General features: G+C 54.6%; 2 protein-coding genes across 5 annotated transcripts in view; one reads left to right on the top strand and one right to left on the bottom strand.

The window, feature by feature from the left end:
- PLCD1 (phospholipase C delta 1) overlaps positions 1-1251 on the top strand; it is an 18053-nt gene extending 16802 nt beyond the window's left edge. For 2 of the 3 annotated variants that reach the window (XM_081072265.1, XM_081072266.1), the window contains exons 13-15: positions 50-182; positions 259-408; positions 556-1251. In XM_081072265.1, coding sequence (XP_080928391.1) covers positions 50-182; positions 259-408; positions 556-641 — 369 coding nt within the window. In that variant the 3' untranslated portion in view covers positions 642-1251. The remainder of the gene's footprint in view (positions 1-49; positions 183-258; positions 409-555) is intronic. The other variant, XR_013994876.1, reaches the window with a different exon arrangement.
- VILL (villin like) lies at positions 1178-21496 on the bottom strand. Of its 2 annotated transcripts, none has more exons than XM_081072263.1 (20): positions 21458-21496; positions 16060-16265; positions 15805-15879; positions 14703-14908; positions 12941-13049; positions 11577-11687; positions 11093-11292; positions 10640-10718; positions 10460-10558; positions 9593-9740; positions 9320-9420; positions 7117-7254; positions 6868-7026; positions 6172-6351; positions 5481-5626; positions 4034-4178; positions 2396-2578; positions 2142-2213; positions 1674-1949; positions 1178-1418 (listed from the first exon to the last, which is right to left on the bottom strand). In XM_081072263.1, exons 2-20 carry the CDS (start codon positions 16123-16125, stop codon positions 1305-1307), a joined length of 2607 nt encoding a protein of 868 aa, XP_080928389.1. In that variant the 5' UTR covers positions 16126-16265; positions 21458-21496; the 3' UTR covers positions 1178-1304. The 2 variants fall into 2 exon arrangements, with proteins under 2 accessions (XP_080928389.1, XP_080928390.1); XM_081072264.1 differs by having other exon boundaries at positions 16060-16126; positions 21458-21486.

Raw genomic sequence — 21496 nt, 5'->3', positions numbered from 1 at the left:
ACCCTCACTACCATTCCGAAACCCTTAATTGTCCACCATCTTGCCTCAGGTCATCTCAGGGCAGCAGTTGCCCAAAGTCAACAAGAACAAGAATTCAATTGTGGACCCCAAGGTGACGGTGGAGATCCACGGTGTGGGCCGGGACACGGCTAGCCGCCACACGGCAGTAATCACCAATAACGGTATGTGCTGGGCCCGGGCGGGGCCCATCTACTGGAGCTGGTGTCTATGCTGTTGACATGGTGCCTGTACCTCTAGGTTTCAACCCGCTGTGGGACACGGAGTTTGAGTTTGAGGTGGTTGTGCCTGAGCTTGCCCTCGTGCGCTTTGTGGTCGAGGATTACGACGCCTCCTCCAAAAACGACTTCATTGGCCAGAGTACCATTCCCCTGAACAGCCTCAAGCAGGGTAAGTGTTTGTCCTGGGGCGGGGACAGCACAGTGGAGGGAGGCAGGGCCTGGCATGTCTTGGGCTGGGGCCGCTGTCCCTTGAAGTATCTTCCCTGAGTGACCGGAACTCTCCCTGTGTGTTCCTTCCTGCCCACTTGCCTGCCAGGATACCGCCACGTCCACCTCTTGTCCAAGAATGGAGACCAGTACCCATCTGCCACCCTGTTTGTGAAAGTGTCGCTCCAGGATTAGGCTTGGGAGCGGGGCAGCCTCCCTTCTGTCCACATCTGGCGACAGGGCAGGTATGAGTGCTCCCAACCTCTTGCTCAGAGCTAGAGGCCTGCGCTGCCTGCTGCTCCGACGTACTGTCTATGCTGCTGCCTCTCCGGGGTCCTAGGAGCTGGTCTGGTCCCCGGATCTGTCCTCAATTCCGTTAGGAACAACACTGCAGCCCTCTTCACCCTCTGGCCAGCCCTAGGTTGAGGGTTTTTATAAAACTCATAAGACTGAATCCTGTGGTGTCTTTTCCTGGATGCCAGGAGCTTCCTATAAAGCGTGAGCATGTGTGTATTGCAGAGCACTGGTGGCCCAGCCCCACACTCCACCTTCCCCACGCTCACACTGTACTGAGGGGGCCGTCTGTCCCCCTGGGCAGGAGGGAACAGCAAGAAACAAACCCCTCCGTGGAGGAGGGTACAGAGAGACGACCCTCCCCAGCTCCAGAGACCCCTTCTCCCAGAGGTGGACCTACTAAGTAACCAGACTTGAAAGCCCACACACCACACCTTGTGAGGACCACAAGCTTTTATTGATGGGGGGTGACCCACGAGGCTCCCCTGGGGCTCAGTTATGTGTGGGGGTGTTACCCATAGGGCCTTGGCTGTATGGTGGCACTGGCAGGAGCAGGGCCTGGGCTCAGAAGAAGCCGAGCTGCTTTTTCTCCTGCTGCTGCTTCCACTTGGCCATGCTGTAGAATTCCTCCTTAGACTTCCCAAAGATATCTTGGAAGTCAGCATCTGAGAGATAAAACTGTGGGGTGGAGGGAAGTGGATACAGGGGACGGGTGTCAACTGAACCCAGAATTCTGTCCCATTCAGATGTGTCATCCCTGGGCTCAAGGCTCTCCTCTCCCACCTCTGTCTGCCCCTCACCCCATCTGGAACACACATCTCCCCGGGCAGCCTCCCCATTGCCCACCATTAGTGGGTCATGCCTCGCACCTCCAGCTCAGTTTTAGGTGCATTAGTGCTGGGGCAGGAGTGGCACAGGGTCTCGGGCACTGACCTCCTTGTGGGCCGGATCCACTCCCTCTGGAAGGTCCTCGGCGGCCTGGTGCATCAGCTGTTCGCGGGGCAGGCCCCCGTTCATCATGGATCCGAGGCTGCTTTGGTAGCTGCTGGCGCTGGCGCTGGTGCTGGTGCTGGTGCTGGTGCTGCCCACTTTGGGGCCCAGCTCCAGCTCATTTTCTGAGCTATCCTGGCAGCCCTTAAGGGCCTGCAGGGCCAAGGGGCCTGTCCTGCCATTGCTTGGCCATCTGGACAGCCGGAAGTTGTGGACTTCCTGTCCAGAGAGGGGATTTAGTCTGGGGAAGATGGGGGATAGCTCCCATAGGAGGCCATACTGAGTCCACTGGCCCTCTTGCCCCCACCTGCACCTGTGCCTCCTACTAGGGACTGGCTCCTTCCCTGCCCATTCTGCCCATTTGGAACATGCTCACTGAGCCCAGACCCCTGGGAAGCCTCAATACTCAACTGCTGTTATCTCAGAGATGGCAGATACTGCTCTCAGGCTGCCGTCCACCACCTCTTCATAAGACTGGTTGTTCTGGGGGCAAGAATCAGGGCACAGGTGAGATGAAAGGGCACCAATGGGACTCAGGAGTCAAGACCAGGTCTCCCTACCCCACACTGGAGGTCCCCAGGCAGAGCAATGCCTCCTCAGTCTGTTCAGGGCAGGCTTCTCTTCCCCGAATTAGGGTGGGACCAAGGGGTTCAGGCCTCACTCACGGTCCACTTGTAGGGGTCCCAAGTGAAGAACCATCCAGTGAAGGTAGGAGGTTCATGGCCCTGCTTGACCAGCACGATGGGTGTGGCCTGGCTCCTCCCTGCTGGATGGGTCTTCAGGTACTCCTGGCCCCAGGCCACAGCCTTCTTCTGCTCACTTGCAGCTTCCCCAAGCCACAGGAAGAGCTGCATCACAGAGGGGCCTGGCCTTAGGCAGGTGCAGGGGCTTCCCAGAGCTGTCCACTTCCTGCCCGCCCCTGTCCATCAGATGGTCTCGGAGCCAAAATATACACCAGCCAACCAGACACACCCAGCAGGCTGGCCGCCATACCCACACACCCATAAACATGCCAGGTCACAGGCATACATGTATGAATTCAGTCCACAAATATTTATTGAATACCTGTTGTAGGGCAGGCATTGTTCTAGGCATTGGGGATTCAATAGTGAAAAAAATAGACAAAAATCCTTGCCCCTATAGAGCTTTCGTTTTATTGGAGACAAAAAAATAAATATAACCTATAGTTATAACCTATCAGGTGGAGAAAAATAAGGCAGGGAAAAAGATAAGTATGGGGTAGGTGGGAATAATGTCATTTTAAATTTGAGTCAGGGAGGGCCTTACTGAGAAGATGACATTTGAGTCAAGATCTGAGGGAGCAAGTCATGTACTCTATGTCTGGGGAGAAAGTGGTGTAACCAGAAGAAACAACCAGTGCAAAGGCCCTGGGTGTGCCTGGCATCTTTGGGAAGCAGCAAAAAGGCCATTGTGGCTGACGAGCAAGCAAGGGGGAGAGTGGGAGCAAATCCGGTTAGAGAGTCGGGGTTGCCAGGCCGTGCAAGGCTGTCGTAAGGGCTTTGGTTTTGCTCTGAGTGATACGGGAATCTACGAGCCTCATCCCATTCACACAGTGTCACAGTGACACAGACACACACGTGATCCTAGCTGCACAGACACAATAATCCATCACTACAGTCAGACAGCAAATTAGCCACAGACTGTCACTCATAGTCACACATAGTTACATAGACACACAATCACAGTTGATGACACAGTTGCACACACCCACCCTGAAAAACAGCTTGAAAATCTTGCATACAGCCACACAAAAACAATTACCCAGCCACACGAATACAATCCCTCAGTCTCACACCCACAGCCAGTCAGAGGCTCACACACACCATCTCACCGGTTATCGCTGGTCTGGCCAGCAGTTACAGCCATTACACACAGCCACATGCCCAAAGGCAAATGCAGCCACACACAGGCATTACACATACACGCGGTCAGTCATTCCGTTTACAGTTCACTTGACACGCGTCAGCCACATGCACTCAGGCACCTGGAACCACACACCATTTTAAAGGCACAGGGAGTTACATAGAGCTGCAAAACCTGTCACAATCACACACACGTTCTAGACCCACAGTCACCGCCTTCTGTGGGCTCAACATGACACAGAGTTGTCCATGGTCTCACATCCACGGTCACACAAGGCACAGGGTGAGTGTCACACACAGTCACACACTCCCCCGCAGCTTTACATGGAGTCATATGTCAAGCAACGCAAAGTCACACACACTCAGACTCAATTACACAGATACAGACACACGCCAGTCAGGCAGAAGTGGCTGCCTCACCTCGTGGCAGGTGTCGAGTAGCATGATGTCATGTTTGTCCAGGTCCTCTTGGCGAAAGAACACCACTTCGCTGAGGACCAGGTGGCCCATTGGGCTGGAGCACTCAAACAGTCGTGGCTGGAAATTGGAGACGTCCTCCGGGAGGCTGGCCAGTGTGGGCACAAGGCCGTGAGGGGCACAGAGCCCTGTGCCCCGCCAGCCTGGGCCAAGCCAGCCCTCAGCTCAGCCCCGCCCCGTTCAGGGGCTGGGAAATAACTGCTCCAAGTGTGGGCGGTTGGGGCCCTCCTCTGAGCTCCACCCACCCCTTCACTCACTCCAGGAATGCCCTGCTTCTCTCTGGACCTCAGTGTCCCCATCTGTCAGTGGGGAAAGTAGATTAGGTGATCGTCTAGCCCCAGCCAGCTGTGGCACAAGCTGCCCCATGAATTTTCCCAGGAGTAGGTACCAGAAAGGGTCGGCTGGCTTAGTGGGCAGGCCTGAGCTGGAGCCCCGCCCACCCTGGGAGCGAGGGGCTGCTGGTCCCACCCTGGGGCTGGGAGCCCGCCTGAGGCCCAAGGTGGGAGGAGGGAAGCTAGGCTGAGAGAGGGGGCAGTGGTACTTAGGAGCTCAGGAGATTTGGGGGAGTTCAGTGCTTAAAACAGAACCCACAGACAACACGGGCTGCCCAGGACTCAGCTCCCTCCTCCCTTTGAGCCCTCACTCTGTTCTACCCTCTGATATACACCTGGTCCATTTACACACCACACACACATACTGTTTTTGCACACTATGGTTTCTGGGTGGGAATTCCTGCCCGTTCTCGGGAATCTTTTTCGCTTTTTCGTTCCCGAATCCTGAGAAAAGTTGGTGGGGAAATCAGGAAAATCGGCTCTTTGAACCCAGGTGGTTGGTAGTATCGCCTGTCACTTTGTGGAAACGACTCATTGTAAAGAACAGGAAACAGTTTGCATCTCGGGATTCCGGAATGGGAAAGCTAAACAATTCCAGAGAACAGGCAAGAATTCCTGCCAGGAAACCCTATTCCACACATGCTTTTCACCCACATGTTGTATTACACTACACTACTCTCTCCTCTCCTCTCCTCTCTCTCTCTCTCTCTATCTCTCTCTCTCTCTCTCTCTCTCTCTCTCTCTCTCTCTCTCTCCCTCCCTCCCTCCCTCCCTCCCCCCCCCCACCCCAGAACCCCTGGGACTGTGGGGTTGGAGAATGCAGGGAACGCATTCAGCCAGCAGAGGGCGCCGCTGCCCTGCTCTCCCTACCTCTTTTTGCTCCAAGTTACCCAGGAGTGAGGGGTAAGGGTGGAGTGAGGGGTAAGGAATGAGGGTAAGCTCCTGGGACCCCCTGGGAGTCCTCAGTTCTAGTCTGGCCTCCCCAGTTCTCTATGTGATCCTTAATTAGTCACCACCCTCTTTGGGCGCGTTTCCTCCTCTCCTCCCAACCCTGTCACCTCTTGTTGCTGGGGTAGGGAGCCCGGCCTCCCAGGGCCTCCCAGAACTCGGGAGGCTCCTGACCCTCCATCACTACGTCCTTGTTCTTCTCGGAGATGACAGTGACTACGGTCCGCGCCATCTCACGCTGGTCACCGCTGCAGCCCTGGCAGGCAAAGAGCTGGGTCACCTCCAGCCCCACAGCCCCCACTCCCAGGGGCGAGTCACCGGCGGCTCCGCTGATGGTGCGGACCAGCTTTGCCCATGTGTGACCCCACATGAGCAAGCCATCTCCCTTCCTTCCCCTCCCTGCCTCCGTCTCTCTCGCTGATCAGGATCCACGCCGGGTCCAGAGCATGGGATGACGGCTCCCAGGCTTAGGGATCATTTATGGTTTATGCTGAAGATCAGAGAAAATTCTGGCAAACTGGAATTTTTCCAAGAGACTTGGGAAGGGGCATGTTCCTTGCTCAAGGCAGGAAGGAGGGGAGGCAGCCTAGGCCTGGCCTAGCTCTGACCTGTGGGCTCCCAGCTATACCTGCCACTTGGTAACTTCCCCCAGGTTCCGGAAGGGACACCATGGCCTCTCTCCCCACCCCCTCCGGGCCTATCTGAGGTTGGACTGGAAGTCTACATCTGCTGTGGAGTGGCCCTTTCCCCACCTGGCACCACTGCCCCAGGCGTGAATCGAGTGGTCAGGGTTGGGGGTACCTTCCCAAACCAGAGGTAGCAGATGCTCGCTGTGACCAGCAGGAAGATATCACTGGAGTTGAGGGCTGAGGCCCGGGCTGGCACCTCCATGGTCCTGGTGTTGCAGCTCTCGGTGCCTTGCACGTGGAAGAGCCTAGTGGCAGATGCTGGCGGCCCCTTCCCGCTGTGCTCAGTGCTTCCCTACAAGAGGGCTGGGCCTCAGGCTGAGGCAAGGCCTCCTGGGGCCCCGCCTCCCCGTCCCAGTGGGGGACAGGCTGCCCCATGCTTGAAGCCACGACTGTTTTCTGGACCGTCTGGGTGTAAGGATCCCATCAGTCTCGGACAGGGAATGAGGCCTTTCTAAATGGACCCCTCATCCCATCTCTGAGGGCTCAGGTCATAGTTCCCCCAAGGCTTAAGGCGGAAAGTGGGGACCAGCTTTGCCCATGGGTGACCCCAGGCAAGGTCCTGGTTTCCTTTCAATTAAACTTCCTCACCTGGGCTCCTTCTCTGTGGCTGGCTTGAAGGATTGGGGAAAGAAACTTAGGTAGGGGTCACCTTTGGAGTTCCTGGGCCTTAGATAAGAACCAGGAAACCGGGGTAGGGGGTGGTAAGTTGTGCCCCTGGCCTAAAGAGAGTTGTTAGTTTGTGTGTATTAGGGCCACAGGCACATGAGGAGCCGTGAGGCTGCAGCCATGGCAGGAAGGTGGGTCCTACCTGGAAGACCACCAGCTGGCCCTGGAAGATGGCGAGGAAGTGGGGGGGCTCACTGCCCATGGTCACATGCTCTTGCACCAGGGCTCCGTGGTACATGAGGTCCAGCTCCTCGGCATTGCTGTTCAGGGCCTTTATCTTGTGTTTGGTGGCCTGGTGGCCCTGCAGGCAGAGGTGGTGAGGGCCTGGAGCAGCTCTTAGATTCCAGCTCTGGGGCTGGAAGCTGCCTCCCATGCCCTCCCACCAGCGCACCTGCCATAGGTATAGGATGTCCTGGACTTGGCCCATCTTCTGGTAGGTGTAGAGGACAAGGTAGCAGTTGCCCGCATACAACTGTCCATGAAGCTTGGGGTGCACGGGCTGCCTGCTTATGTCCTGTATGCACCACACCTGGGGACAGGGAACCAGTGGGCACAGGGGGCGCCTCCACTTGAACTTACCCTGTGCCCAACCAGAAAGCTCTCCTCAGCCCCATCTGTGCCGGCAAGGGCCTCTCCCCAGCTCTGCACCTACCCCATGCTCTGTGCTGGGCTTGTGCCAGGATCGGCAGGTGACCCTTTCCCCCATGGACCCCTGGGAACCAGCACACTGGTGCCAGCCTGCTCTCAGCCAGGACCCTGAGCTGGTGTACGGTGCCGGAGACAAACAAGTGGTGAGGCCTCCAGAGGCTGTCAAGGCGGACCTGACTCCTGCCACACACCACTCCCAGCCGGACCCCACCAGCCACAGCCCAGGTCAGGGGCACATGGGTCCTGGCAGACTGCTCGCTGCTCGCTGCTCAGGCCAGGGTAACCGAAGCTCGGCAGAAGTGAGTATTCAGGGCTCTTGGAAAAATTCCCTTTTTTCAAGGGTCACTTAAAAAAGACAAAGCCTGTTCAAAGACTGAAGTGAATACACTTCCGCACACTTCATAGTGTGATTTCTCGTTCCTGTGGGTCGCGAGCTTGGGCTCTGGAGCCAGGCAGACCTGGTCAAACCCCAGGGCAGCTGGTGTTGGCAGTGAGAGCTTTCTGAGCTTAAGTTTTTCCCACCCGTAAAGCGGGGGTAACAGTGCCTTCCTTGCCATGGCGGGAAACAAGGTCTGGGCATCCTGTGCCCACACAGAGCCCGGAAGCTATCTCTGGGGAAGGTCTCCAGAGCATCCAGAATCCAACCTTTTGCAGAAGAGGCTGACTCCAAACACATGCCACCCGGGAGCAGCACTTACCTGGCAGCCAGTCCTCCTGGCTCAGGCCTTTCCCCTACCTGCTGGGCCACGCACCTGCTGGAAGGGATCCCCTCCCGGCCTCTGTGCTGTGACCTGGGTTGCAGCACCTTCCTTCTTCTTTCCCTCCCTTGTTCTCCTCTCTGCTTTTCTGTCTTCCTCTCTATCTCCCTGTCTGCCCCTGTCCCCATGTGCCCCATCTCTCCCTGCTCTTTCTTCCATTTCCCCCCACCCACAACTCTGTCTCCTCCCTCCTCTCTGTCTTTCTCAGTCTCCTCTTCTCTGCCTCTCCCTGTCTCCCCTCCCTGCCTTCCTCTCCCCTCGCTCCCCCCTTCCTCCCCACCTTGCCCTATCTCCTCCTATCTTGGTCATCTTGCTCCCTCCCCACTCAGTGCCTCTGTCCATCTATATTAGGGCAATTATCGGAGGAGACCTTGGAGAAACAGTATTTCCTCTGACTTTGACCCACATTGCGAACCCGAACCCCTCACATAGGCCCAGCAGTCCTGTCCCTAGAATTTCTCAGCATGCCTGCACCAGCCTTGGGGCCAGAAGGGACCATAGTTTTGCCCCCCTTTTGTAGGAAAAAAACAAAACAAAACCCCGAGTCCCAAAAGAATTAGACTCTGCCCAGATGACAGCCACGTCAAGACGCAGCGCTGCCCCGTACAGAGCCCGGAGGTGGTCCCCAAACCCTGCAGCTCCCAGAACACGGGTCTAACACCAGACGTGGCTAGAGGACAGTGTGTGATTGTATATTGGGGTGGGGTGCGCGGGGCTGTGATTGATTGTATGTGACTGTGGATCTGTGTTGGTGTGCCCCTGTGGCTTGATGGTCCTGTGTGTGACCAATCGTGCGAGATGTTGAATCTGTGCCATTACGTGCTTGCAGTTGTGTACCTGGCTGTGACTAAGTGCCATTACAAGGTGTGAGTATGTGTGTCTATAGTATCATCTGTATGATTGTATCATACATGTGACAAAGGGGTACCACGAAGTGTCCGAGTGTTACTGTGCTGTGTGCCATGAGCGTTATGGGAGTGGCCATGGCTGTGTGTGATTGCTTAGATGTGATGTGAATGAGCTGGCTGTCGGCTTTGTGTGTGTACATGTAGACATGCCCCTGGGTGTCCTATTGTGTGTAGATGTGTACCTGCATGTACCTGGGTCACTTTAGCAGCCATACCATTTACCTGAAAACAAAGCCTACCTGTGTGCCCATTTCCCCCCAACCAAGCCAATGCCCCTCACCTCCACCTTCCCGGAACAGTCATCCACCATCCTGAGTTGCGCCGCTAATTCAGGTTGGCTGTGCAGCTTGCTCACGTCCAGCTTTACTTGACTCAGTTTACCTGAGGGTGGGCAGAGGGCTTCAATGGCGCCTTCTGCCCCATCCCATCCCACCAGACTCCCCCACCTGACCTGCCCATCATTCTAGAAACCCCCTCCAACCAGGCCCCCTCAGACATCCTGCCAAGGCTCTGGGTGCTGCCCCATCCTGCAGGCCCCACCGCTCCCACTCACCCATTCCACCTGTCCCACCAAGGTTCCTGTTTCTGTGCTGCTTGACAGACCACGTCCTGAAGAGCTGCTTGAATGCGGCAGACTCGGCGCCATCGTTCACCACCTCCACATTGGTGTAGGTCGGGTAACCCTTGGCCTGGATGAAGCCCTGGGGCGGGGGCTTTCTCAGGCGTGTGGACCTGAGCCCACTGCTCTGCTCCAACCATGGGAACCTGCTGCTCAGGCTGCAGGACCAGCTGAGCACTGAGCAGCAGTAATTAACTGAGCTCATGACCCATTTTAGGGAGCTGGCTCCATCACTACCGATTTCTCTGAGGTCCCTGAGGACAGGCGGGAGCCCCTTAGTCTGAGCCTCGGGAAGGGCTGGCCATGACAACGCATTATAGCAAAGGCAGAGGCCTGTGTCCCTTCCTGGAAAAGGAGGGGCTGCCCAGTGCACTAGGCTCCTCAGCCCTCACGGAGCTGGCTCCGTCACTACCGACTTCTCCAAGGTCCCTGAGGACATTCCCCTTTTACACATGGTTGCTTGGGTGCTTCTTTCCCGTCAGGGCTCCCAGGGCAGGCCACATGACCCCAGTACCCTAGAGAGGGGCGCTGTGTACCCCCTCAGACTCCTGGGCGGAGCTGTGTCTCCTCCCTCAGACAGAGCAGTTTGTCTCCAGGCTCAGACCCCAGGGCAGGGCCATGTCCTCCTCCGTCAGACAGGGTTCCCAGACCGCGGACCCCAGAACATGGATGTCCCCCAGCTTAGACTTCAGGGCAGGGTGGTTTCCTCCCTCAGATCCCAGGGCAGGGCTGCCCACCTCCCCCTGCCCAAGCCCCAGGGTAGTGCTAATGTCCCTCTGAGATGGGACCCCACAGCCTTACCAGAGCCCGGCTAAATGCAGCCCTTTTCTCCTGGAGGCTAGACAGGCGTCCTTGCCACACGTAGATCCTGAAACTCCCCTGGTCTAGGATGTAACAGTCCTGGGGACAAGAGGAGGGCTGGTCAGTAGGTGGTCCAGACTGGCTGGAGTTGTGGGCTGGCTGGGGCCAAGCCTGCCTCACCTCCTCACGCAGTAGGTCTTGGGTCAGTGGACGGGTTGCCAACTCCTGGATCACCAGGTCCTCACCCTTCTCGTAGACACTGGGAGACAGGCATCCAGATGTGGGCAGCTCAGCCCCTCCCCTCTAGCCCCTTTTACGCTCATCCCCCAGAGGCAGACGGCACCGGAGCTGGGGCCCTGAGTTGAAGTCTTGACTTCACTGCAGCCTTGCTGTGGAGCCTTTGGCAATTGCCTGGCCCTCTCAGGGCCTTAGTCGCCCTGTCTGTACAAGGGGTTTCTCTGAAAGGCAGCCACGCAAGAGTACAGGCTGGGCCCAAGGTCCCACATGGTCTGCCCCAGAAACCCACGAGCCTTTTCTGAAGGCCTTTCTAGAGACCCTGCGTAATTGCAGTAATGATGGACATGCAGGCCCGGGCTATTCCACCAACCCTGCCCGTTCCCAAGGTCTGCTCACTGGTACAGGCGGACATTGGCCTTCTGCAGCTGGTTAATACTCTTGTTGGGCATGGTGGCGTACAGGTTGCCCACTCTGCAGCCCAGCACAGCTTCCATGATCTCCATGAGGTCAGTGGCTTGGCCCTCATCATCCACTACACCGATGTGTGCACGGCCACCGCGCTCCCTGGCCTGGAGGCTGCGGGTCAGGGCCAGGCCCTGTGGAGTGGAACTGGCAGTCAGGGATTCCCGGGCATGCCCTCCTCACCCCTCAGGCAGTCCATCCAGATCCTTCCTGTCACTGCTCAACTCCCAGAGGCAGGGGGAGAGCGTCTGGGGTACCCCCAATGCAAGGTCTGGACTCAGCTTGCACTTAGTCGTTGCTTTTCAAGTTGTAGCGGAGAGCTAGACCCACCTCCTGGGGTGGCGTGGAGGAGGGGCACCTGGAGGACCGCCCCTCTCCCCTAGCCCTGGGCTTCTCATTTCCCAGGGCAGACACTGACCCGTGCCTTCTCGGAAATGCTGCTCTTGGGCCCATTCCATTGGATCATCACGTTGCCCAGGTCCAGCAGGAAGATGTCATCCTTATTAAAGCTGTTCCAGGAGAGCTCCACCTGCCAGAGCCAGGTGGGCAGGGAGAGAGGCAGGGTGTCATACCAGCCGCACCCAGATGGAGAGGTACTACAGCTGTGCCTACCTATGTGAGCATAGCTCGGCGTGTCATTTGTGTGCATGAAGCTGTGTGCCACTGAATGTATGTGTGGCTGTCACACCACTATTACCATGTGCAGGTACGTGTCTGTGTAACCATATAAGAGCTGGAGGGTCACTGTGGGTGCGGCCGTGTGCATCTCTAGGCATGTGACGAGGTAATGCTGCATTTCACAGGGTGTGTACATACGTGTGTATACAACGGGGGCACACGTATCTGTTAATCCATGTGTGAAGATGTGTGTGTCCATGTACACCTGTGCATATGTGGGGAACAGCAAATGGGAACAAGTGTGTGATCTCATGGGTGATAGTGCATGTGTGCCTGTGTGGGGAACAGTGTGTTCTCCATGGATAAACATGGCTATCGTCTAAACACAGACACATTGGAGAGGAAAAGGGGACACGTATGATAATTATGCCAGTGTAACAGGCACAAGCCTCTGGCTGCACGGGGTTCCTGCATGACCAGGGATATATGGTCGCTGAATCTATGGGTGACAGTGCGTGAGCCTGTGTGGGATGGTCTGTGAGTCCCAAGGCTGCCACATACTATTCAGACAGTAACATGTACAACCCAGGTGGCCTCATTCACATGGCAGACATCAAATACCCGAATGTTCATTACGCCAAACTCCTGTCAGATGGCAGCAAAATGTCTTATTCTGCCAACATCAGTATTTTCCATTAATTTCCTGACAGATGCAAGTAAGGGGCACTCTGTTCTAATTTGCACAAGGGCATTCTGTGGGCTAGAGTGGCACCAGGGATAACAGTGGGAGACAGTGTACGTACCTGTGGGTGATAATGACAGTATGTATGAAAGCATACATCTGTGCACCCCCCACCCCAAATCATACTCCTTCCCCTTGTGCTACTCATAAGGCCCATCCAGGCACAGCACCTTGTCTGCCTCACCCCCCACCTCCTTCCAAGTTCTTAATATGCCCATGAGATGGGTGAGGAAACAGAGGGTCACAGGAGCCATGGAGGGGGTCAGGTGAAAAGCCTGGCTCTGCCTTCTCTCCTCACTCAGAGTAGGTCATCTGGGAGTGCCGACAGCTGTGGTCCCCCCACTCCCCATACTTCTCTATACTCCAGTACACGCAGTCTGAACTGAGGCTGGAGCTCAAGTGGCATCCCTTGCAGTCCTCACCTCGGCGGCGGACACGTGTTTCCTCCCTTTGATACGCAGCAGTCGCTGGATGTTGTACATGTTGGTCTCCACGTGCTTGAGGGCAGAGGTGAGGCCTCCCTTCCTGTAGCTGAGGAGGAAAGGGGGTCCCATGTAAGACCATACACTGCCAAGTGCGGGAGCGAGTGCCGATGTGAGCACATGCATGCACACATGTGGGGATATGCACGTGCCTGCTTAATACACGTGGGTGGGTAGATAGGAACATGTACACGCACAGGGCTACCCATGGGGGGCAGGAGTGTACACTGGTTTATCCATGTGTCGATATGTGCACACCTGCACATATATACGTGTGTATACCTGCGGGGGCACAGTGTGCCTGTGTACACATGCATGCAGATGTGACTACATGCATGTACACATACACCTGCATCTCCACATAGCAATGGACCTGTATACAAGTGGGGGCACGAGTGCATCGGGAGTATCGATGTAAGTGTGTGGAATTCGGGCAATAGCGTATGTGTGTGGGGGTGGGCATGAATATTCAGGTATGTGTGTAGGTGTGTTCATCTATAGATGCACACAAATGGGGTGGCGTGTTTGCTACATGTGCACGTGTCTGCCGTGATACCCTGAAAATAAGACCTAAGCGGACCATGAGCTCTAATGCATCTTTTGGAGCAAAAATTAACATAAGACCCGGTATTATATTATATTATGTTATGTAATGTTATATTATTTTATTATATTATATTAATTATATTATATTCCCAGTATTATATTATATTGTATTGTATTATATTATATTATATTATACCTGGTCTTATATTAAAATGAGACTGGGTCTTATATTAGTTTTTGCTCCAAAAGATGCATTAGAGCTGATGGTCCGGCTAGGTCTTATTTTCAGGGAAACACAGTATGTGTTCTGGTATATATGATATGCACGTTTTAGTTCAATGTATGAAACAGAAATGATCGAATATTGGCAATTTCCGATGGTTCAACCTACTATATTGCAACGATTAATTTAACACATATTTGAAGTAATTCACAGCAAAAGACATATTTGCACTGGGCACAGTAACATAAAAGCAAACTAAAACAACACTGGTGTCCATTCCTGGATATATAGCCAAGAGAAATGAAAAACAAAGGTCCACACAAAAACCTGTGTACAATGGTGGATATTAACTAAACTTAGAGTGGTAATCATTTCACAGTATATGTAAGTCAAACCATTATCCTGCACACCTTAAACTTATGGTGATGTATGTCATTTGTATCCCTATAGAACTTGAAACTCCCCCAAAAGACTGATACACAAATGTTAATAACATTATCCATAACATATAAACAGAAACAACCCAAATGTCCATTATATGATGAATACATAAATAAAATGTGCTGCATCCATATAGCATATTACGTGTTATATAATTCCATTTACATGGAATGTCTTGAATAGGGAAATCTATACAGACTCGGGGCAGGCGTGTTGGAGGAAATAAGGGGTGCTGTTAAAGGATATGGGGCTTCTTTTGGGGTGATGAAAACGTTCTAAAATTGTGATGGTTGCACAAATCTGTGAACATACTAAAAAATCACTGAATTGTATACTTTAAATGGGTGAGTTGTAAGTTATGGGATTTGTATCTCGATAAGGCTGTTAGAGATCCCACAGCACCCCACACACTAGGGGTGAGGGACACAGTCCCCCAGGCCGCCCAGCCACCGCAGGGATCTGTCCCCTCACGCCCCCTGTCCCCTCACTCACATGACTCCGGGGTGGAAGTAGCTGCGGAAACAGTCAGACTCGTAGCCTTGTACCTCTCGGTGTTGCACTGTGGCGCCACCCAGCGTCTCCTGTAGGTGCTGCACAAAGGTGCCGGCAGCGCCCTGCGCCTCTGCGCCCGCCTTCTTTCCAACCCAATAGTGCAGGTCTCTGGCTGCCCCCTGCGTGGTCTTCAGGCTCTGGGGGACCTAGGGCCCAGGTGTTTGCATATGTGTGTGTATGAGGAGGGGCTGCGGACTGGAAGGGGGTGCTGAGGACCAAGGCATGAGTGGAGACCAAGGTGAAGGCTGAGGATGTGCCAAGGGCCTTGGGGAGACTGGGTGGGAGATCTGGAGGAGATCTAGAATGGCGAGGGAAGGAGACCTAGAGGAGATCTAGAATGGAGAGGGAAGGAGACCTAGAGGAGATCCAGAATGGCGAGGGAAGGAGACCTAGAGGAGATCCAGAATGGCGAGGGAAGGAGACCTAGAGGAGATCCAGAATGGCGAGGGAAGGAGACCTAGAGGAGATCCAGAATGGCGAGGGAAGGAGACCTAGAGGAGATCCAGAATGGCGAGGGAAGGAGACCTAGAGGAGATCCAGAATGGCGAGGGAAGGAGACCTAGAGGAGATCCAGAATGGCGAGGGAAGGAGACCTAGAGGAGATCCAGAATGGCGAGGGAAGGAGACCTAGAGGAGATCCAGAATGGCGAGGGAAGGAGACCTAGAGGAGATCCAGAATGGCGAGGGAAGGAGACCTAGAGGAGATCCAGAATGGCGAGGGAAGGAGACCTAGAGGAGATCCAGAATGGCGAGGGAAGGAGACCTAGAGGAGATCCAGAATGGCGAGGGAAGGAGACCTAGAGGAGATCCAGAATGGCGAGGGAAGGAGACCTAGAGGAGATCCAGAATGGCGAGGGAAGGAGACCTAGAGGAGATCCAGAATGGCGAGGGAAGGGCCAAGAGGCCTGAAGGGCAGCAGACCCCTGTGCGATAGGATGGTTGGGCTCCCAATCTGCCTCTTCTCAGGGTGGAGCTTACCCTGCACCATCAGACTCCCCAGCTGGGCCATGCCACCCTCTCAGACAGACTCCCCAGTGCTCACGTGGAGGATAATGTAGCAGTGTTCCTCGAAGAAATTCCCATAAGCCCTCTCGGGTACGGGCACCATCTTCAGGTTCTGGGAGAGGAAGGTGCCTAGTGACAACTCAGGAGCCATGCCCCCACCCCCAGCCCCCACACACAGCCAGGACCCTCTGGGGGCGGGGGAGGGAGTTCTGAGTTGAGGGGCGGGACAAGCCTAGTCCCAGAGACCACACTCTCTGTGGCACCAACTCTGCCATTGGGGCGCGCCCCTCACCTCGATGATCCAAATGTGCAGGTCCCTACGGCTGTTGATGGCTGGGAGGCCCGTGGTGATGTCCATCCTAGGCCGGGAAGGAGTGAGGGAGGAAACAGGAGCCAGACTTCTCAGACCCTGGCGGCCTGTCGTTTGGGCTCCAAGCAAGAACTCTCCCAGTCAAGCAAGCACCTTCATCGTAGCACATGCCTTCCGTTAGGAGGGCTCTATAAACACACAAATGCCAGCAAAGCAGGACAGGTCCTGCAGAAATGGGCACACAGAGACTTTGCAAACAGAAACTCGGTCATCTCATCCACTGTTGGAGGGAATGCAGACTGGTGCAGCCGCTATGGAAGGCAGTGTGGAGGTTCCTCAAGAAATTACGAATAGAATTACCATACGACCCAGCAATCGCTCTCCTGGGTATCTACCCCCAAAATTTGAAAGCATTTCTCTATAGAGACACGTGTACGCCAATGTTCATTGCAGCTTTGTTTACGGTGGCCAAGACATGGAAACAACCAAAATGTCCTTCGATAGATGAATGGATAAAGAAGTTGTGGTATATATACACAATGGAATACTATTCGGCGTTAAGGAAAGATGATATAGGAACATTTGTGACAACATGGATGGATCTTGAGAGTATAATGCTAAGTGTAATAAGTCAGACAGAAAAAGCAGAGAACCCTATGATTTCACTGATATGTGGTATATAAACCAAAAAGAACAAGACAAACAAATGAGAAAGAAAAACTCATAGACACAGATAATAATTTAGTGGTTACCAGAGGGTAGGGGGCGGGGTGGGTGATGAGGGTAAGGGGGATCAAATATATGGTGATGGAAGGAGAACTGACTCTGGGTGGTGAACACACAATGGGATTTATAGTTGATGTAATACAGAATTGTACACCTGAAATTATGTAATTTCATTAACAATTGTCACCCCAATAAATGAATTTAAATAAAAGAAACTCGGTCATGCTCTTGAAGCGGGGCTGAGCTCTGTGGACAGGGATAGGCTTTGAACGTAGGGACAACCTCTGCAAACAGGGCGTTAGAAACAGGCTATGCAGAGAGACACAGGACCCACAGTCAGGACAGTCAATGGAGACAGTGACAGGTTACACAGTCAGGCAGACGCTCTGCTAGTAAGAACAGACTCTAGGCAGGGACAGACTCTGGAAACAGACACGGGCTCCTGAAATGAGACTGAAGCCTGTACACAGACAGGCTCCGCACGCAGAGACAGAGCTGCAAATAGGCATAGGTTTCTCAGACTGTTAGGAACAGGCTATGCAAAGAGAAAGGGCACCTGCAGAGAGTGAGAGGCTATGTACATAGAAAAAGGCCCTGCATGCAAGCACAGGCTCTGAAAACAGGGACAGCATCCTCAGAAGAAAGGGAGGCAACAGGCAAGGTTCTCCTGATGAAAATTGAGTTCTGCAGTCAGGGACCATCTGTGTGTATAAGGATGGCCTGTGCAAAGAGATACAGACTCTATCCAGGGAAATTCAGACAGGCTGGGCAAACAAGCAAAGCTTGTGAACACTGGGAAAAAACAAACAACCCCCCCCCCCAAAAAAAAAAAACAATACTCTACAAACAGTCACGGCTTCTGCAGGTACGGAGGAGCTTCACAGACCGAGGACTTTGCAAATGAGAATGAGGACAAACCCTTAAGACAGGGACTCTGGATAGGGGCCGGCTCTGCAGATATGGGGAAAGTCCACATCGATATGGATAGGCAAGGTCTGCAAACAGGCAGATTTTCCATCTTAGAAGTGCTTCCCAGACAGAGGAAGGCTCTTGAAAGAGGCCAGGGGCAGCCTCTAGGCTAGGACAGCCTCGGGAAGCAGACTCCAAGCTTGCCTAGAGACTGATGGGAGCAGGCTGGGCAAACATTCATGAGCTGGGCAGAGAAACCCAGGCTCTGAAAAGAAAACAGGCTCTGCAGAAAGAGCTTCTACAGACAGACTCTGCAGATAGGGAGAGTTTTGTAAGCCCACACAGGCTCTGCAAACAGACAGGCTCTGTTAACAGTGACGGCTCTTCAGAAGAGATGGCAGGATTTGCTGAAAGGAGCTGCAGGGAAATCAGCTTGGTGATCACACACAGATACCCCAGACACGGGGAAGATCTTGACACAGGGCTGGGTTCTGTAGGGAGCCTGGTTTCTGCAAAGAGGAGCAGGCTTTCTAGAAAAGGATGCGCTTGGAAATAGATAAACCTCGGTCCACAGGGACAGGCTCTGCGAACAGGTCCACATGGAATTAGGAAGAGTGTGCGGGAGGCACAGGCTCTGGAAACAAGGATGTGCCCCGCAGAAAGTCACAGCTGCTCCCATATAGACACAGTGACCTCGACAGCGATAAGCTCTTTATAGGAACAGGGCCTGCCATTGACACCGTTTCAATCCAGGGAAATTCAGGCAAAGTCCCCGAAAAATGTTACGGACTGGACAAACAGGGCTCAGGTTCTACAGACAGAAGCAGGCTCGGAAATTGGAAAAGACTGCACACGAGGACATAGTCTAGAGACGCATGCAGAGGAAACAGGTTCTGCTGACAGGGACAGGCCAAGCTTTGCAAATGGGAACGGTGTCTTTCAGCAGAAAGCAGTGTCCTAGACAAGGACAGAGACACGCTCTGTCGACAGGGTCAGGCTGTGAATGCAGGGCAGCTTTGGCATCAAAGCCTATGTCAGACACAAGGGAAGAGGGACGGACTGTTTAAAAAGACCCAGATTCTGAGAAAACAAAAGATTGCAAATAGACACAGGTTTACGACAGAAACAGGCTCTGTAGGCAGACAAAGGTTCCACAAACTCAGGACAGACTCTGCATGGGAAGACTGTCACCGAAGACTGTGACAGACTCTGCAGCAAGTGACAAGCTTTGCTAACTTGAGCACGCCGCGTAAATCATAAACACTCTTAAATCCTTGAAACAGAGCTGAACTCTTAAGACATACCGGCTCTGCAAACAGCAACTTAGCTTGCTGGAGTTGTGCCCTGCGGTACTGAGTGTGCGCAGGAGAAAGGGGTGTGGAATGAGAGGTATCTGGGGAGGACCGGGGCCCTCGATTTTTGTTGCATGTCCCCAGGTGACTCAATGACCCCAGCTTCCCAACACCGCTCCTTCAGACACCTCTGTGTGAGGTTTGCTCATTCCTTCATACATGGAAGTTCTTTCTAGGTCGAACCTAAATCCTGTTAGCTACAACTTTTTCTTCTTGTTGCTGTTTTCCTCGACAGACCCAGAAGTCACTTCTTTCTGAATTTCTCAGTCCCGGTAGCCCTGGTGTTAACTCCTCTCCCCTCCCCACTCCCTCTCAGGGCGTCTTATCAGCAGGAGGAACACTCTTGACTCTGCTGACCCAGCATGACCAGGGGAAACAAGGCCGGAGAGGATACAGAGTTGCAGAAGCAGAACCATAGCGTGACAGGTGAAACAAAGTGGCTCGCATTCCTTACACCTTTGTCCAGGCCCCCGAGGGCAGGGCTCAAGCCCTGGTGAGCTCACAATACACTGTGGGCAACACCCATCCCTCTCAAAGAGGGCCCAAGTGGCCAAGGAAGCATGTGGGGGTGGGGAGGGGGCTGCCCAGAGCAGGGTGGGCAGAGGGGGCAGTCCTGCCAGAGAAGGCAGGTGACAGCTGCATTGATCAAAGCCTGGGCCTCTCGGAACACGCTCTGGAGATCACATACGATGTTGGCATGGTCTCAGACCCTCCTTAGAGCAGAGGATTCCCCAAGCCCTGCTTTCCTCGTTTACTGCCAGCTCCTAGAAGGTACTCAGCAAATAGTTGTTGAATGAATGAAACCTGTGGCCTGTGACAGGACTGAGTGAAGGCGGATGGAGAAGGGAGTCCCGGTGAGCTCTAACTGCACCCAGAACTGCCGTGCCGTTGATGCCTGTTGGTGTGAGGGTGACACGACTCCCTGGCAGACATGGTGACTATGTAATGCTGGTGTCAAGCAACAGAAAACATGTGATGGTACCAAGTGTGAGGCATAGTGACATTCATTGGTGACAGGCAGAAGCAGTGACCAGTGACAGCGATCAGGGCACAAGCAGGCAGTGAGCTGAGGTACGAACTCTGAGCTGCAGGTCATGCAACAGCGTGAAACAGTGACAGAGTGACAGGAAGACTGTCTGGCCTCGACACAGAGGCCACCACGTGGGACAGGAAAGTCCAACAGACAGGAAAGTTGGGACTGGGCTGGTTTCACTGGGCGGGGACAGCATCGTGTCCGAGGGGCTGGGAGGGTGCCCCAATCAACACCCAGCTCTAGCCTGGAGGGCCAAACTCTCAGGCTCCCAGGGCCTGAGGCCCTTGTCCCCTTGTCACCTGTGTTCAGCATCTTCCAACTGGGTTCAGGGGGGATGGAGGAAGGGATGCTCAAAGCGTGGGGCCCCTCTTTCCCCCAGCACCCCTCTATCCTCCAGGCAGTCCCTTTCTCTCTCAGGCAGGTTCCTTCCCTCCCCAGAGAGCACCTCTAACTCACCAAGCTCTCTCACCTTCAGGTGTCCCCTCTTTTCCATGGGGAAGTCCCTTCCATCACCTACCCTGAGAGGGGCCCACTGCCCTGTGTCCTCTCCCTCCTACTGGAAGGCCCCTTCTTTTCCCTGAGGGCTGGGCCCCTCTACTCCAGGCCCCTTTTCCCTCCCAGACGACAAGTTCCTTTTCTGACACATCCTTCTCTCCTCAGTGACCCCTCCTTTCCTGTGTGACCCTCTGTCCCCACAGGGCCCTCCCGCCCTCCCCAGGGGCCCCTTCTCTCCTGACTTTCCCCAGCTTCCTCCCCTAGAAGTCCCCTTCCTGCCCCAAGGGCCCACCGCCCCCACCCCTTTCCTCCCCCAATGCACCTGCTCTCCCCTGGCCTCTCCTCTCTTCTGGGCTCTCCTCCTACCCAGGGGCTCCCTCCCTTTTCCAAACATTCCCTTCTTTCCCCCAGACCCCCTCCCTTCTCGGCACCCCCCCTCCCTACCCAGATTCTCTCTCCCTCCTCTAGCACCCCTTTCTCTCCCCCAGGTGCTCAACTTCCTCATCTGAGATACTTGTGAAAGGGTGGACCCTGAGGTTACTCTGCCCGACTTCCAGGAAGGGGGTAGGAGCGCTGCCGGCTGGGGTGCAGGAACGGAGGGCCAGGCGCTGGTCTCCAGGTGTACCCACTCTGTGGGTGGCAGAGACCCCCACCCACGTACAAACTGCCACTTTCTTTCCCGTGGGCCACAGCTTCCCTTGCCCCCATCAGTGTTTTCACTGGTTGGGCTGCTCGCTGCCTCCCCAGTTCTGCCGGCTCCTGCGCAAACCTGAGTCCTGTGCCCCCACACTGTACACCCCTGATCCAGCACCGCCCTCCCCACCTAGCTCCCTGGAGCCCCAGGCCCCCTCCCTGCCAGGCCTACCTGCTGGAAATTGCTGGTGCCTTCGCCCTGCCTGTGGGC

Source organism: Rhinolophus hipposideros, assembly GCF_964194185.1.
Source record: "Rhinolophus hipposideros genome assembly, chromosome: 14".
Classification (NCBI taxonomy): Eukaryota; Metazoa; Chordata; class Mammalia; order Chiroptera; family Rhinolophidae; genus Rhinolophus; species Rhinolophus hipposideros.
This window is presented reverse-complemented; position numbering and strand designations above follow the sequence as displayed.

Excerpts from the sequence above, each read along its gene's own strand:
- VILL (XM_081072263.1), bottom strand. The coding sequence starts at position 16,125 with ATGGACATCACCACGGGCCTCCCAGCCATCAACAGCCGTAGGGACCTG. Across the intron at positions 10,559-10,639 it reads AAGACCTACTGCGTGAGGAG|GACTGTTACATCCTAGACCA; the intron begins GTGAGGCAGGCT and ends TCTTGTCCCCAG. Across the intron at positions 1,950-2,141 it reads CCATCTCTGAGATAACAGCA|GAAGTCCACAACTTCCGGCT; the intron begins GTTGAGTATTGA and ends CTCTCTGGACAG.